This window comes from Cyprinus carpio, chromosome B19 (genome assembly GCF_018340385.1).
Source record: "Cyprinus carpio isolate SPL01 chromosome B19, ASM1834038v1, whole genome shotgun sequence".
NCBI classification, from domain to species: domain Eukaryota; kingdom Metazoa; phylum Chordata; class Actinopteri; order Cypriniformes; family Cyprinidae; genus Cyprinus; species Cyprinus carpio.
In genome coordinates, this window is record NC_056615.1 from 2,014,730 (window position 1) to 2,028,072 (window position 13,343).

The window sequence follows — 13,343 nt, forward strand, 5'->3', positions numbered from 1 at the left end:
ATTGTGGGGACATCCCATAGGCATAATGGTTTTTATACTGTACAAACTGTATGTGCTATTGCCCTACACCTAACCCTACCCCTTTACAGGAAACTTTGTGCATTTTTACTTTCTCAAAAAACTCATTCTGTATGGTTTATTCTGTAAGCATTTTGAAAAATGGGGACATGGGTTATGTCCTCATAAGTCACCCTCTCCTTGTACCTGTGTCATACCCATGTCATTATACAAAGTTGTGTCCTGATATGTCACAAAAACACGAGCGCACACACACACACACACACACACACACACAGAGAGAGAGAGAGAGAGAGAGAGAGAGAGAGAGAGACTTTAAACCGACTGTTTTTGTGACAATCTTATTACAGGCTCTTAAATTACAGTGGTCAGTCTCAGCTGACAATATAATAATGTGATAAGACTATAAAAATGAAACAAAAATATTAAAGTAACAAAATATAGGCAATAAGTTACAGATGCCACATAAAGGTCTAGTCTGGGAGATAAAAACAAGACAAGAGAAAACTTGTATCTCACATACACACGTAAATTCACTGACTTTTCTATGCATAACTGATGCACTGTGACCCTGGACCACAAGACCATTTTTTCCTTTTAAGGCAAAAAATCATTAGGGTATTAAGTAAAGATCATGTTCCATGAAAATATTTAGTAAATTTTCTACTGTAAATATATCAAAACTTATTTTTGATTAGTAATATGCATTGCTAAGAACTTCATTTGGACAACGAGCGATTTTCTCTGTATTTAGATTTTTTTGCACCCTCAGATTCCAGATTTTCAAATACTTGTATCTCGGCCAAATATTGTCCTCCTAACAAATCAAACATCAATGCAAAGACATCAACCATACATCAGCCAGCTTTCAGATGATGCATATATCTCAACTTCAAAAAAATTTACCCCTATGGTTTTGTGGTTCAGGGTCACGTATGATATTGTGTGACGTACACAATGGATTTGCCATAAAAGCTGTTTGCCAAGTGTTTTTAGAAATGGATGAACACGTACAGTATAAATTACACACTAACAAGAAAACTTGTAAAGACATTGGAGGACACATAAACACACAAATAAAGTACTGAATTATGGGTCACTTTCATACTTGTGTAGAGTTTTAGATACAACATGATGGCTTTTCCCATAAATAAATAAATGAATCTGTTTTCTGAGCTACTTTAAGGAATACACTATCCATAGTGGACTGCATTTTCAAAAATGTCCTCAAAACATATCAAGTGACTGTTTAACACGGTACCATACACTCTTAAAAATAAAGGTGCTTCACCTTCGGTTCCATGAAGAACCTTTAACATCTGAAGAACCTTTCTGTTTCACAAAAGGTTCTTTGTGGTGAAAGAAGGTTCTTCAGATTATAAAAAGGTAAGAAAGAGATGGTTATTCTGTGAGATCGCTGTGAAGAACCTTTTAAGCACCTTTATTTTTAATAGTGTACTTGCTTATCATCCAAAAGAAACTAAAATAGCCTTAAAATTATAACTGAATTGTATTCTTCTTACCAAAAAATGAAATAAGCCCAACTATTCGTAAAATTCTTAATGAAGGCTGAAAAGAAAAACGACTGTGGTTTCTAACCGTCTCTTGAATGAGTGATTTCGTGCTCCCAGCAGCCAATAATTCAGGTCCCAAAAACACAATGTGTTTCAAACAACCCTGATTTATCCTGACCACCAGTGAAGCTGTAGATCTGGACACAGCCTGTGCCACCAACAACAGATACGGAAGAGCTTTACTTCCCTTCTGGAAGATTATAAGCCTATTTATTCTGCTCCCCAATGCATGATTATAAGGTTTGTTGTTTTTCTCTGGCATTGACGACCATCAGAAGACACCTGCGACTCATTTTTGGTCTTTTGAGAAGTGCTTATTGAAGGCCTGTGGGAAAAAAATCTGCCTGTCTGGTGTAATAAGAAGAAGAGAGGGTCATGAGTGTGATGTAAACAACACTGAAAATGCGGTCAAGTTGCTTCCTTCTTTCATGAGATGACGACTCTCCCACCTCATGTGGCCTGTTTAATAGGAAACCCCCTGTTCTTCCACCTCAGGTCTTTGCAGAAACACACATGCAGAGAAAGAGGAAGGTGAGCCAATCTACTTCCTGTCTGTCTGCTTTAGGCTCTGAGGTCGAGTGTCATGTGGCATGCAGGGAAGCGTGCAGAAAATAATCTGATCTGAGTTTAATTGATGTGGGCAGATAGTTTGACTGCTGCTTGCTTGCAGACGATCACTGTGTGTAACACTCAACTGATGCTTCACATGCATAACTCTTTCCTTTCCATTCAGAATTGTTGTTTTGATTCTGTGGACCCTGGAGAGAAGGGAAGACGTGCACATCGCTGATAAATAATGCAATCTAAATGCAAACTTACAGTTTACTAAACACTGAATACAAAATAAGGTAACACGTTATTTTAAGGTGTCCTTGTTACACGTGTTACATGTACTTACTATTATAATAACAATAAATTATGTATAATGAGCTAAACCCTAACCATATAGTAAGTACATGTCGTTAATTAATATTACTCAGTGTTTAAATGTATAATTACACTGTAATAAGGACACCCTAAAAATAAAGTGTAACCCAAAATAAATGTAACTGTAATCTGTGACAGATACTGAGAAAAAAGTTAAAGTTAAATTAGTTACTTATGAAAATGTTAATGATTACAAAGGGATACATCTTAATATTGTCACACACACACACACACACATGTTTGTGTGTGCACGCATGAGTGTGTGTGTTTCTGTGAGTTGTGGACACTTTCCATAGACTTCTATTACTTTTATACTGACCTAACAATATTTTCTATCACCTATACCTACCCCTTACAGAAAACCTGTATGCACTGTTACACTTTCAGATAAACAACTTTTTTTTTTTTTTTTTTTTTTTTAATCACGGTTCCCAAAATGTCAAAAAATTTCAGGTTGTGCTATCCTTATGGGGACATCTGGTCCCCACAATGTAGCATAAACAAGCACACACACACACTGATTTCTTTCCCAAATTCCAAAATATGAGACACTAATGTTTAAGGAGTTTAGGACACAGAATAAGACACATGCTTATTCGATTACTGTTGGAATTCTATGGGTTTACGCAAGTGCTTTATTTTTAAGAGTAAATGTTTTTTTTTCCTGTTTTTTTTTTTTTTTTTTTTTTTGTAGCAATGCAAAGATTTAATTTCAAAAATAAATATCATAGTTATTAAACTGTATCTTATGATTTTAAATCTGTATTTCACATAAAAACGATCTTAAAGTAAGTGGCTGTGCTTTAAAATGAAATGATTATAATCTTAATTAAAGTGAAAGATTGTGAAACTCTTGACAGTAATCAGTGTTGAGTACTACTGTAATGTTACCCTGCCTGATTTAAATGTTTAAAAATGATTAACAGTAGAAAACATTCGTTAGAAATGTAGAAAAGTAATCAAATGTAATCAGTTACATTAATGAAGTAATTGAAATAATTACACTACTTATTACATTTTTAACAGGGTAACCTGTAATCTGTAACCTATTACATTTCCAAAGCAACTTTCCCAACACTGATCCTGTCTATGAAGTTTATAAAGTTCTACACTGCCGTCATGATTAATTTAATGAGTGTGTTCATAATGCTTTAATGATGGACTGAAGTGTACACAGCTCCCTGTTCAGACTCTCGGTCTTGTTACTCTCAAATAAATACAGCAATAGTCTCTGGGTGTCTGGAAATGAAAAAGAAATACAAGTTTGGGATTGCTATGCAAAGGCAATACATTTGAATGGATTTCTTCCGTATTAAATTCTTGTCTAATTTCTAAAGTTTTTTTTTTTTCCCCTCTCTCTTTATTCTATTAAGGCCTTTATTTACTTTCGGAGGCAGTTTTGAAGAAATGACAGAGATTGAGAAAAGACAGCTTTGCGTATTTGGGTCATTTTCAGGAAAAGTAAAACACAATAGTTTAGTGATTTTTCCAGAAACGGATCTGAAATATGGAATTTGACAAGGCCAGTGAAAACATAAAAGTATAGACTGTAATAAAATAAAAATAAGGGCTGTAAGAAAATATTTAAAAAAATAAAAATAATAAAGTGTTAACAAAATCGTCAAAATGTTAAGAAAATAAAAAAGATTTTTGTTCTATAATAACTGACTGAAAAGAAATGGTGATGAGAGATGCAAATAATCAGTATCTGGATCGGTGACCAAATGCAAGTAAATAAACAAATGCTCCTTATTAAAAATAATGCTGTCTTAAGTTCAGTGTAATTTTCCTGTAATTGTGATATTACAGAACATATACGAGGTCATGAGCAACATTCATAAGGCTGCTCATAACAGTAGTGCTGTGGTTTTGATGTCTGTCATATTGAAAGGTGGACGGAAAATATTAGCAAGCCACAGAGCAGCATTCACAAGAATAGAAGTCTGGTTAGCCGTGTGGTGAACCATTCATTTTCTGAAGACAAGCAGCAGCTGTGGTAATAACAAGCAAATATAACACAAGCTGATCAATACTGATAGCAGTCGAACACTAAAAACACTGAGCCATTCTGTTGCTCATTAGATTATGAACTGTTCACTTACAATAAACTGTCTCTGGTTCAGCGAGCAGCAAACCTCATTCAAACTCAAACAGGATTTCATCAGAAGAGCAGGTGTATTTTCTGCCATCTACGTCAAAAAAAAAAAAAAAAAAAAAAATTAGGTCTGCTTCAATGACGCACATCTTACAAAGGAACATTCTTAAATTAAACTTCGCATTAAACTAAAGAGATTTTTAGGATAATTTAGTTGTTGTGTGTTCACAATTTTAATTACAATTAAGCACAACCAGATTTATTTGGTTAAGTCACTAATGCAGTTTGCCTAATGTTAATTTAAACAAAGAAACTTAATGGCTAAAATTTAAGTTTTCTAAAAAAAAAAAAAAAAAAAAAAAAAAAAAAAAAAAAAAAAACACTTTAATTGCTTTGGTATGAAGTAGAAGGCAAACATAACAGGTTTTGTGAAATTCACCCAAAACGTTGACTTCACCGCATCCAGAAATCAGACCAAAAACAATACATTTAAAAAAAAAAAAAAAAATAATAATAATAATAATAATAATAATAATAATAATAAATTTGTTTTAAATTTTTTTTTTTTGGTCCACACACTACATTGTGTGGTATATGCTCTATATATGCTCTAAAGCAGGGCTGTCAAACTCAATTCCTGGAGGGCCAGAGCCCTGCAAAGTTTAGATTCAACCCTAATTAAACACCTGATCCAACTAATCAAGTCCTTCAGGCTTATTACTACATGAAAACTACATGCACGTGTGCTGGAGCAGGGTTGGAAGAAAACTCTGCAGGACTCTGGCACTCCAGGAATTGAGTTTGACACCCCTGCTCTAAAGGGTGTGGGTCAGATTCTGGCGTAGCGTTGTCCACTTTGCGGTCATGCTCCTCTGTCAGTCAGGAGCTGCGAGTCGATGCTTTCTACCACATGATGAACTGTAAGGAGAAGAGAGGTGTTAGCAGTTTGGTCCCATTCACACCATTATCTGTTCTGATCTATTGTTTTCCTGCCATAGAAACATTCCCGCCGTGAAGACGGACAGTGCGGACCTTCAAAATCTGAAACACTGCATAAAAATGAGCTGGATCTTACAGATGTCAGAGGGGAACAACATGGGAGAGAAAAAAAAAAATCTTGGTTAAACCACCACAATCTAATAAAACATGCTAAAGTGGATAAAGGGATTTAGCAAAGAGAACGTTTGAGCAGCTTTCCCTAGTATTAAAAACTTATCCTGAATGACCAATTCTACAACTGGTATATACACAGTCTAGTCCCATCAGTTAGAGGGATAGGAACTTGATAATTTTTCCAACAATTTTAGAGTTTGTATATACACACACTGTAGAGCCCACTCTGTTTGCCATTTGAACAAACTGGTTTTCCCTACATCTACAGAGAAGCAACATTTACTCAGAAGCCCACTGCACAAACTTCATGACCCTCTAACTGCCTACAAAAATATACAAATACAGAAACTTGCATTTTATAGCTTGTCGGCATTGCAGCGGCATTTGGCCTCACACTGACCTCAAGACAGACATAAGTCAGTTATTACAGCAATAATGCGTTACACTCAATTTCTTAACCTCAATATAATATCTTGATAAAAACAAAACTGTATGCGAAGCAGGAAAACGCCACATCTCACCCAGAATATTTTAAAGAGTCACAGGCAGTGAGTGGAAAAACATGGACAAATGTTAAATTTGCAGGCTGTATTTTGTACCCTAGTTGTGGAAAGGGTCCGAGACACCTAGCAATTACAGCCTAAACCTAGTTCATTTAGCAGCAGAGATCCACAATACTGGAGAATCTGTGGTATAATTAGACTAAGATATGCAAAATAATGCATGATTGCTTGTCTCCTGCAGCTCGATGACCTTGCTCATATTAATGGAGTGAAAATGAACACTGCGTCCACATTCAGAGACATAACAGACAACTCCACTGAGATATACATCAGTACATAATCTGAAAAACAAAAACTAGAAACAAATAGTACTACTGACTGAAAAGCAAGTGGTTTGGCTTGAAAAATGGCAATAGCACTGCAAACCCTATGCTCAAAGTACGTAACTATTGAATTGGGAATAATTAACCTTGATCATTTAGAACTTCCTACTCATTGTGAGAAACTGAAACAATTGAGTTTGAGATTTTAAACTAGTTTCTTGATCCTAAATGTACATCAAGTTCACAGACAACAATGAACATGACAGAAGATGGGTCACAATGTTACAAAAATGTTCTAAATTTAACAACTCAGTGACAGAGGCAACACTACCACTTCAGGAATAAAACCTCAGTAAATCAGAAGTCATCATTATGCCGTTCAGCCACAGCTTTTGTAACAAGAGAATCATCTAGGTAGACGAACGTGCTAACTGTATTTCAAATCTAAATATTTTTAAGAGCCATTTAATTCCCTAAATCTAAAGTGCAACATTTATTCAGAAACATGTTCAGCTCAGACACAAGATGAACACAAAGATGTGTGCAGTTTCATACATGAGCATGAGGCGGCTGTATCGATGCTCACACCTGTAACTGCTTTGCTGTTGTCTCGGTCAAACAGGTGGAGCTCCAGCATACTGACAAACACTGGAGCTCCAGCCCTCGACCGGCTCGATCACACCAGCCACTTACCAGGGTTACAGTCTGTGAGGAGAGAGCAGATGGACAGCAGCACTTTGGAGATGGTGAGCGCCGGGCTCCAGTTGTCCTTCAGGATGTCCAGACAGATCACACCCTGACTGTTGATGTTGCAGTGGTAGATTATCATGCAAAACGTCACCTGACATACCAGAACAGAGCAAGAGTTGAACATTAGAATGTGCATTAATGAGTGATGAAAGGATCCAGAAGTCTGCTCAAGATAACATCATGAAAACCATTCATTTTAAAAAGTTTAGCATAGACTGTGGTGAGCCTTGTCCTCAAACCCATGTCTGCTCTAAATGCATGCTAACATAATCGCAAAACAAACAAAACACAAAAACCAGAGAACAGAACTGAATAAACCAACAAAACACAACACAGATAGACCACAAGGGCTTAAATACACAGACACTAATGAGAGTAACAAGACACAGGTGAGAACAATTAAATGCAGCGAAGGAATCACAGGAAACAGGAACTTCACTGAAAAAAATTATAATTTTTTTTTAAAGTAAGTGGTTACAAACATTTCATTTTAGCTATATTTAAATAAAAAGAAAATGTTCAAAGTTAGTCAACTAAATTTGTTTATTTAAATGTAGCCGAAATAAATTGATTGCAACCACTTACCTTAAAAAATATAGTAAATTAAATGATTCATTTTTCCCCCCAGTTTAAATGGATGACAAACTAAAAGTCCAACAAGGAGCCCAAACTCATAACACAAGTGTTGCCCTTCTTGTCTTGAGTCATTATGCTAAATCTTTGGTTTAATGCCATTTGAACTATTAACCAATTAAATGCTTTTCTACATAAAAATACATACTTCTCATCCTGGTTTTATGACTGGTAAGATAATATATAATTTAGTGCAGGGTTTGTTGTCTCACAGGGCTTAAAAAAATCCAACATTAATTTCCTAGCAAAAGGAGGATGTAACATAATGAATTTGCGTATTAATCCTAAAGTTCAGCTGGTAGAGCATGGCATAAAAAAAGATACATGGGCTAGTTTCTCAGAATAAGCATAGAATATGTTAAAATATATCATCTGAATTCAGTTTAAATTGCTTTGGATATACAATAAGTGCCAAATGCACTAATGTCAATGTAAATTGTGCATGTTTAGTGATAAAATCACAGCATTTTTCTGCCGATTTACTGAGCAAGCATTTAGATTCTGAACATTTCCGTTTGTTTGGTGAAGCAAATCATCTTTGAGTGTTGTAGAATCAGCCTACAACACTTTCTGTGTCATGTCATCATCTCTTCATTATCTGTTCATTATCTCTCATTAAATCACACAACTCTCCCTCACTCTTCTCACATGCTCTCTTGAATGAGTTTTTTACAGCCACACAAGTGAAAGTTCATCTTTCTGTCCAGGTGAATTAAGTCTATGGGGAGTTTACTGATCTCAGGTCAAGCACTCTTTTGGACCATTATCAGTATATCAAGGCTTTAATGATTGAATTAATGTGTCTTTTTTTTCTGGATATTAAAACCAGGTTTCTTGAGAAACAATCTCTTAAGTGGTTTAAATGGCTGTCATGCCTATAACAAGACACTTCTATTTTTGTCTTCAGAGATTTCAGAAATAGTTCAGCAGGGAGAATAGCTGAAGAAACTAGGGGCTTCCAGCTTACATAAAGAGGCATTTCTTATGTGTTGAACACTATCTTCCACACACAATCAAACATTTTCCAGAATTCATTCAGAACTGCATTTAAAATGCCATTTAATTCCATTTTAATTCCTGAATATAAATTAAGGTAACATGGTGCAGAAATATAAAGGATTCTAAATGCAAACTCTAATGCAATTGTATAAACAAGAACAACTACAAAAGAAAGAATTTTACAGTCATTCTTAAAAATGTGTATTTCAGTTTTTAATAGAGCATTTCTTTCTTTTTCTTTTTTTTTTTTTATAAATCACTCACACACAACATACAAGGTTTTTCATGTAATGTTGACATTCAATATTAAAATTAGGTTCAAGATCTATATTGGTTCATGGGCTGCTAAAGACCAGAGATGAAGCATTCAGATCAGGAGATAAAGCAGCCCTCAAAACAGCAAGAGCCAATCTGTTTTGTGGCATCAAAAATGCAAAACGGTCATATGCTCAAAAAATCAACAATCACTTCACAGACAACAGAGACACATGGAGCCTGTTTGCAAGCCTTTCAGACAATCACAGACTACAAGCCCCCTCCACAGGCCTGTGGTGACGACACATCACTCCCGGATGCACTCAACCACTTTTATTCATGGTTTGAAATGCAGAATCACACACCTGTACAAAAACTGCCCATACCTCCCAACGACCAGGTGCTCTGTCTGTCTCCAGCAGACGTAAGGAAGACCCTATCTAGGATTAACCCACGCAAGGCTGCGGGTCCTGACAACATACCTGGCCGTGTACTGAAAGACTGTGCTGCACAGCTGACAGATATCTTCAACACCTCGCTGAGCCAGGCAGTCGTCCCCACGTCTCAAATCCATAGCCATCATACCAGTACCAAAAAAAATCACCCGTGTCCTGTCTAAACGACTACCGTCCCATAGCACTGACTCCAATCATGATGAAGTGCTTTGAGAGGTTAGTCATGCACAACATCAAAACCAGCATCCCCAACACACTCGATCCGCTCCAGTTTACATACCCTCCAAACCGCTCTACAGACGATGCAATTTCCTCCACCCTCCACCTGGCTCTTACCCACCTAGAAAATAAAGACTCCTATGTCAGAATGCTGTTCATCGACTTCAGCTCAGCATTCAACACAATCCCACAACAGCTCATTAAGAAACTAAACCTGATGGGCCTTAACAATTCCCTCTGCAATTGGATCCTGGATTTTCTAACTGAAAGACCTCAGTCAGTGTCGGCCACAACACCTCGAGCACTACCACACTGAGCACAGGTGCCCCACAAGGCTGTGTGCTCAGACCGCTGCTCTTCACTCTGCTGACCCACGAATGCACTGCCAAGTTCAGCTCCAACCACATCATCAAGTTTGCGGATGACACAACGGTGGTAGGTCTCATCAGCAACAACGATGAAACGCACTGCAGAGAAGAAGTGGCACAGCTGGCTGAATGGTGTGGCACTAACAACCTGTCCCTCAATGTGGAGAAGACAAAGGAGGTTGTGATGGACTTCAGGAGAAACTCCGTTGACCACCGTTGCACATCACAGAGGATCTCACCTGGACCACCAACACCATGTCACTCTCAAAGAAGCACGCTCTAAACACTTTCTCCGCCGGCTGAAAAGAGCATGTCTTCCTCCACCCATCCTCACCACATTCTACAGGGGAACCATAGAGAGCGTGCTGACCAGCTGCATCACTGTCTGGTACGGGAACTGTAGTGCAGCAGACCGCAAGCCCCTTCAGCGGACAGTGAACACAGCTGCAATCCCATCCCTCCCACAGTCTCTTCCAGCTCCTACCATCAGGAAGACAGTACCGGAGCATCAGAACCCGCTCCGCTAGACTGCTCAACAGCTTTTTCCCCCAGGCTGTGAGAGCCCTGAACTCAAATCACCCTGCCCTCCTCTGAAACCCCCACACAAACCCTCTACCTCCTGAAACATGGCCCATCTCCCCTCCTCCACCCTCCACCCCCCATCCCAACCCTACCACATCACAGAAAAACTGTCTGAAACAACCTTTAATTAAAAAAATAAATAAATCTCTTCTATGCGCACTAGACACTTTTCGCACTCACTGCTGTGTACATAATCCCACAAAAGACTCAAATATGTGTTTACATGCTCGTGCACTACAAATCATCTTGCACTGTTCCCCAGCCTGCTGCTTGACTTACAATGTTTCTCTTTGCACATGTACAGTATATGTGAAGCATTTGTACAGTCTATATATTTTTCTTTTTCAGTCTATGTATAGGTAAACATTTATATAGTATATTCATATTCAAAATCTGTCAGACGGTTAGTTGTGTATAGGTACAGTATTATGTGAAGCATTTGTGTAGTCTGTATTGTTTTAGCTTATGTATAGGTAAACATTTATATATAGTACATTTATAGTCAAAATCTGTCAGTAGGTTAGTTGTGTATATTTATACTGTTTTACTTCATTGTTACTTCATTTACTTCACATAAATATGTCTGTATTTATGTAGCACCGTGGTCCTGTGAGGCATGACATTTCGTTCCACTGTATGTCCACACATGTAGCAGAATGACAATAAAGCTCAACTTGAACTTGAACTTGAAATTGATATACAGTAAGACAAAAGTTACCAAGAACCATTTAAATAACTTAAAGACACAGTCCACCCAAAAATAAATAAACATTGTGTCATCATTTACTCACCTTCAGGTCTTTCTAAACATGACTTTCTTTATACAGTGACTCATGCAATGTAAGAGTTTCTCAAATGTCAGTTTCTTGCAGTATGTCCCTTTTATATTGCATCCTATTACTTCTGTGCTATACTTTCATGGCACCTTATAGCTGCATGCTTTCACTGAGAGATTTCATTTTGCACTCTAAAGAAAAATACAGATTAAAAGGACTCCAACTCTAACAATGACAGCATTGCTTAAGAGTCTGAAAGCAAGCTCTGACCTTGGTGGTGTGAGTCTGGTGTGACAGTCAGCATGAAATGAAAAGTCACCCAACATGACCTGTTTTCTAAATGCATGTTAGGGATCCTTTTGTGAACAGTTTACCCATACATATGTTTCACAAATAAATAAATAATCAAAATGCTATAACCTTCTGGTGAAAATGCTAGACTTCTGCAATCAATTAGTCCACTTAAAGCAGTCCCCGAAAGACCACATTCATCTGCCTTTATACTTTTTTTTATGCTTAACTCTGTTGAAAAACCCAACATATGGTGGTTAGGTATGTTTTGAAGCATGGCTGCTTCAAAGCTAGCTCCTCTTCTCCATGGCTGGTTTAAGCTGGTCCTAAACTGGTTTAAGCTGGTTATGTGCTGGTCCTTAACTGGTCATGAGCAGGAGCTAGTTGCTTAGGACCAGCTAAGGACCAGCTTAAACCAGTAGCCATGCTTCAAAACATACCTAACCAGCATATTGTGTTTTTTCAACAGGTAAGTGCAACCTCCACATCGAAAAAGTCCAATGATAATGGAAATTTGAAAATAATGCTTGCACCTGACAATGAAATCCCTTTACTTTGTGTTTGACCAGAGGCTCGTGTGAGCCTTAGTGCGCACAAAACAAGGTCATTTCCTGGAGATCTACATAAACACATGACAACACAACAAACCAGAGACTGACTGATCAACCAGGAGTCTGGTCACAAACTCCTCTCCAGAGATATTTCTGTCCACAGACACATATCAAGAGGATCAAAAACAGTGAAACAGGAACTATTAGCAGCAGCCATTGTGTTCAATGCATTCCTCTGCTTCAGTGTGTGTGCAGACAGGATTTCCTCCTCTTCATCAGTTGTTCTGTTTGAGTGCTTACAGTTTTTAAGGGATTAGCAAAGATCTCACAGTTTCAGTTTACAGCAATTAATCTGTGAAATATGACACACCCCTGGGCAGACCAGATTTAGACATGAGAAAAGAGAGAGAAAAAACATATTTTAAGCATTTAAAATCAATGTGGCTCAAAAGAAGGCACATGCCTCGGTGTGAATAGAAATGACACTTCTGTGTGTCACACTGCATATGCTAAACGAGAGAGAATTATTACACACAGATTATGTGAGTGGGAGGAATATAAGCACAGCTAACAGTGTTTACATGTAAAAGATACAGAGAGAGAGAGTCTATAAAGACAGGAGAAAGTGAAAGAATGAGTGTGACAAACACAAGGATAGAATGAAGCCCTTGATGAGTTCAGCTCACACCAGACACAATAATAAACACACAGAGAGACAAAACTAGGCCCTTTCGCCAATGTTAAAATTATCCAATCAAATCAAAGAAGGCATTTTGACATTTAGAATGGAAAAGGTAGGCTATTTTTTTTTTTTTTTTGCAACATAAATTTCATGATTTGTCAAGTCAGTCATCTATATTTAACTTTATATAATACAGATTTTTTTTCCCAAAGCAGCTTCACAGTAATAA

The 13,343-nt window shown here is 37.3% G+C and overlaps 1 protein-coding gene across 4 annotated transcripts; it reads right to left on the reverse strand.

Annotated features, from left to right (window-relative positions):
• Positions 1 to 1,375: 1,375 nt before the first annotated feature.
• On the reverse strand, positions 1,376 to 7,639 carry LOC122140643 (ubiquitin-conjugating enzyme E2 E1-like). Of its 4 annotated transcripts, none has more exons than XR_006157232.1 (4): positions 7,247 to 7,639; positions 5,301 to 5,532; positions 4,622 to 4,708; positions 1,376 to 2,350 (listed from the first exon to the last, which is right to left on the reverse strand). XR_006157232.1 is itself a non-coding variant. In XM_042745039.1 (2 exons), exons 1-2 carry the CDS (start codon positions 7,437 to 7,439, stop codon positions 5,477 to 5,479), a joined length of 249 nt encoding a protein of 82 aa, XP_042600973.1. In that variant the 5' UTR covers positions 7,440 to 7,636; the 3' UTR covers positions 5,301 to 5,476. The 4 variants fall into 4 exon arrangements, 1 of the variants encoding a protein (XP_042600973.1); XR_006157233.1 differs by having other exon boundaries at positions 1,386 to 2,350; positions 5,350 to 5,532; positions 7,247 to 7,638; XR_006157231.1 differs by lacking the exon at positions 1,376 to 2,350 and adding an exon at positions 3,765 to 4,510 and having other exon boundaries at positions 5,350 to 5,532; positions 7,247 to 7,638.
• Positions 7,640 to 13,343: the final 5,704 nt, after the last annotated feature.

Bases quoted from the DNA above. Each gene is read 5' to 3' on its own strand.
- LOC122140643 (XM_042745039.1), bottom strand. From the start codon at position 7,439: ATGCACATTCTAATGTTCAACTCTTGCTCTGTTCTGGTATGTCAGGTG. The intron at 5,533-7,246 runs GTAAGTGGCTGG...TTCTCCTTACAG, and splicing joins CCTCACAGACTGTAACCCTG to TTCATCATGTGGTAGAAAGC.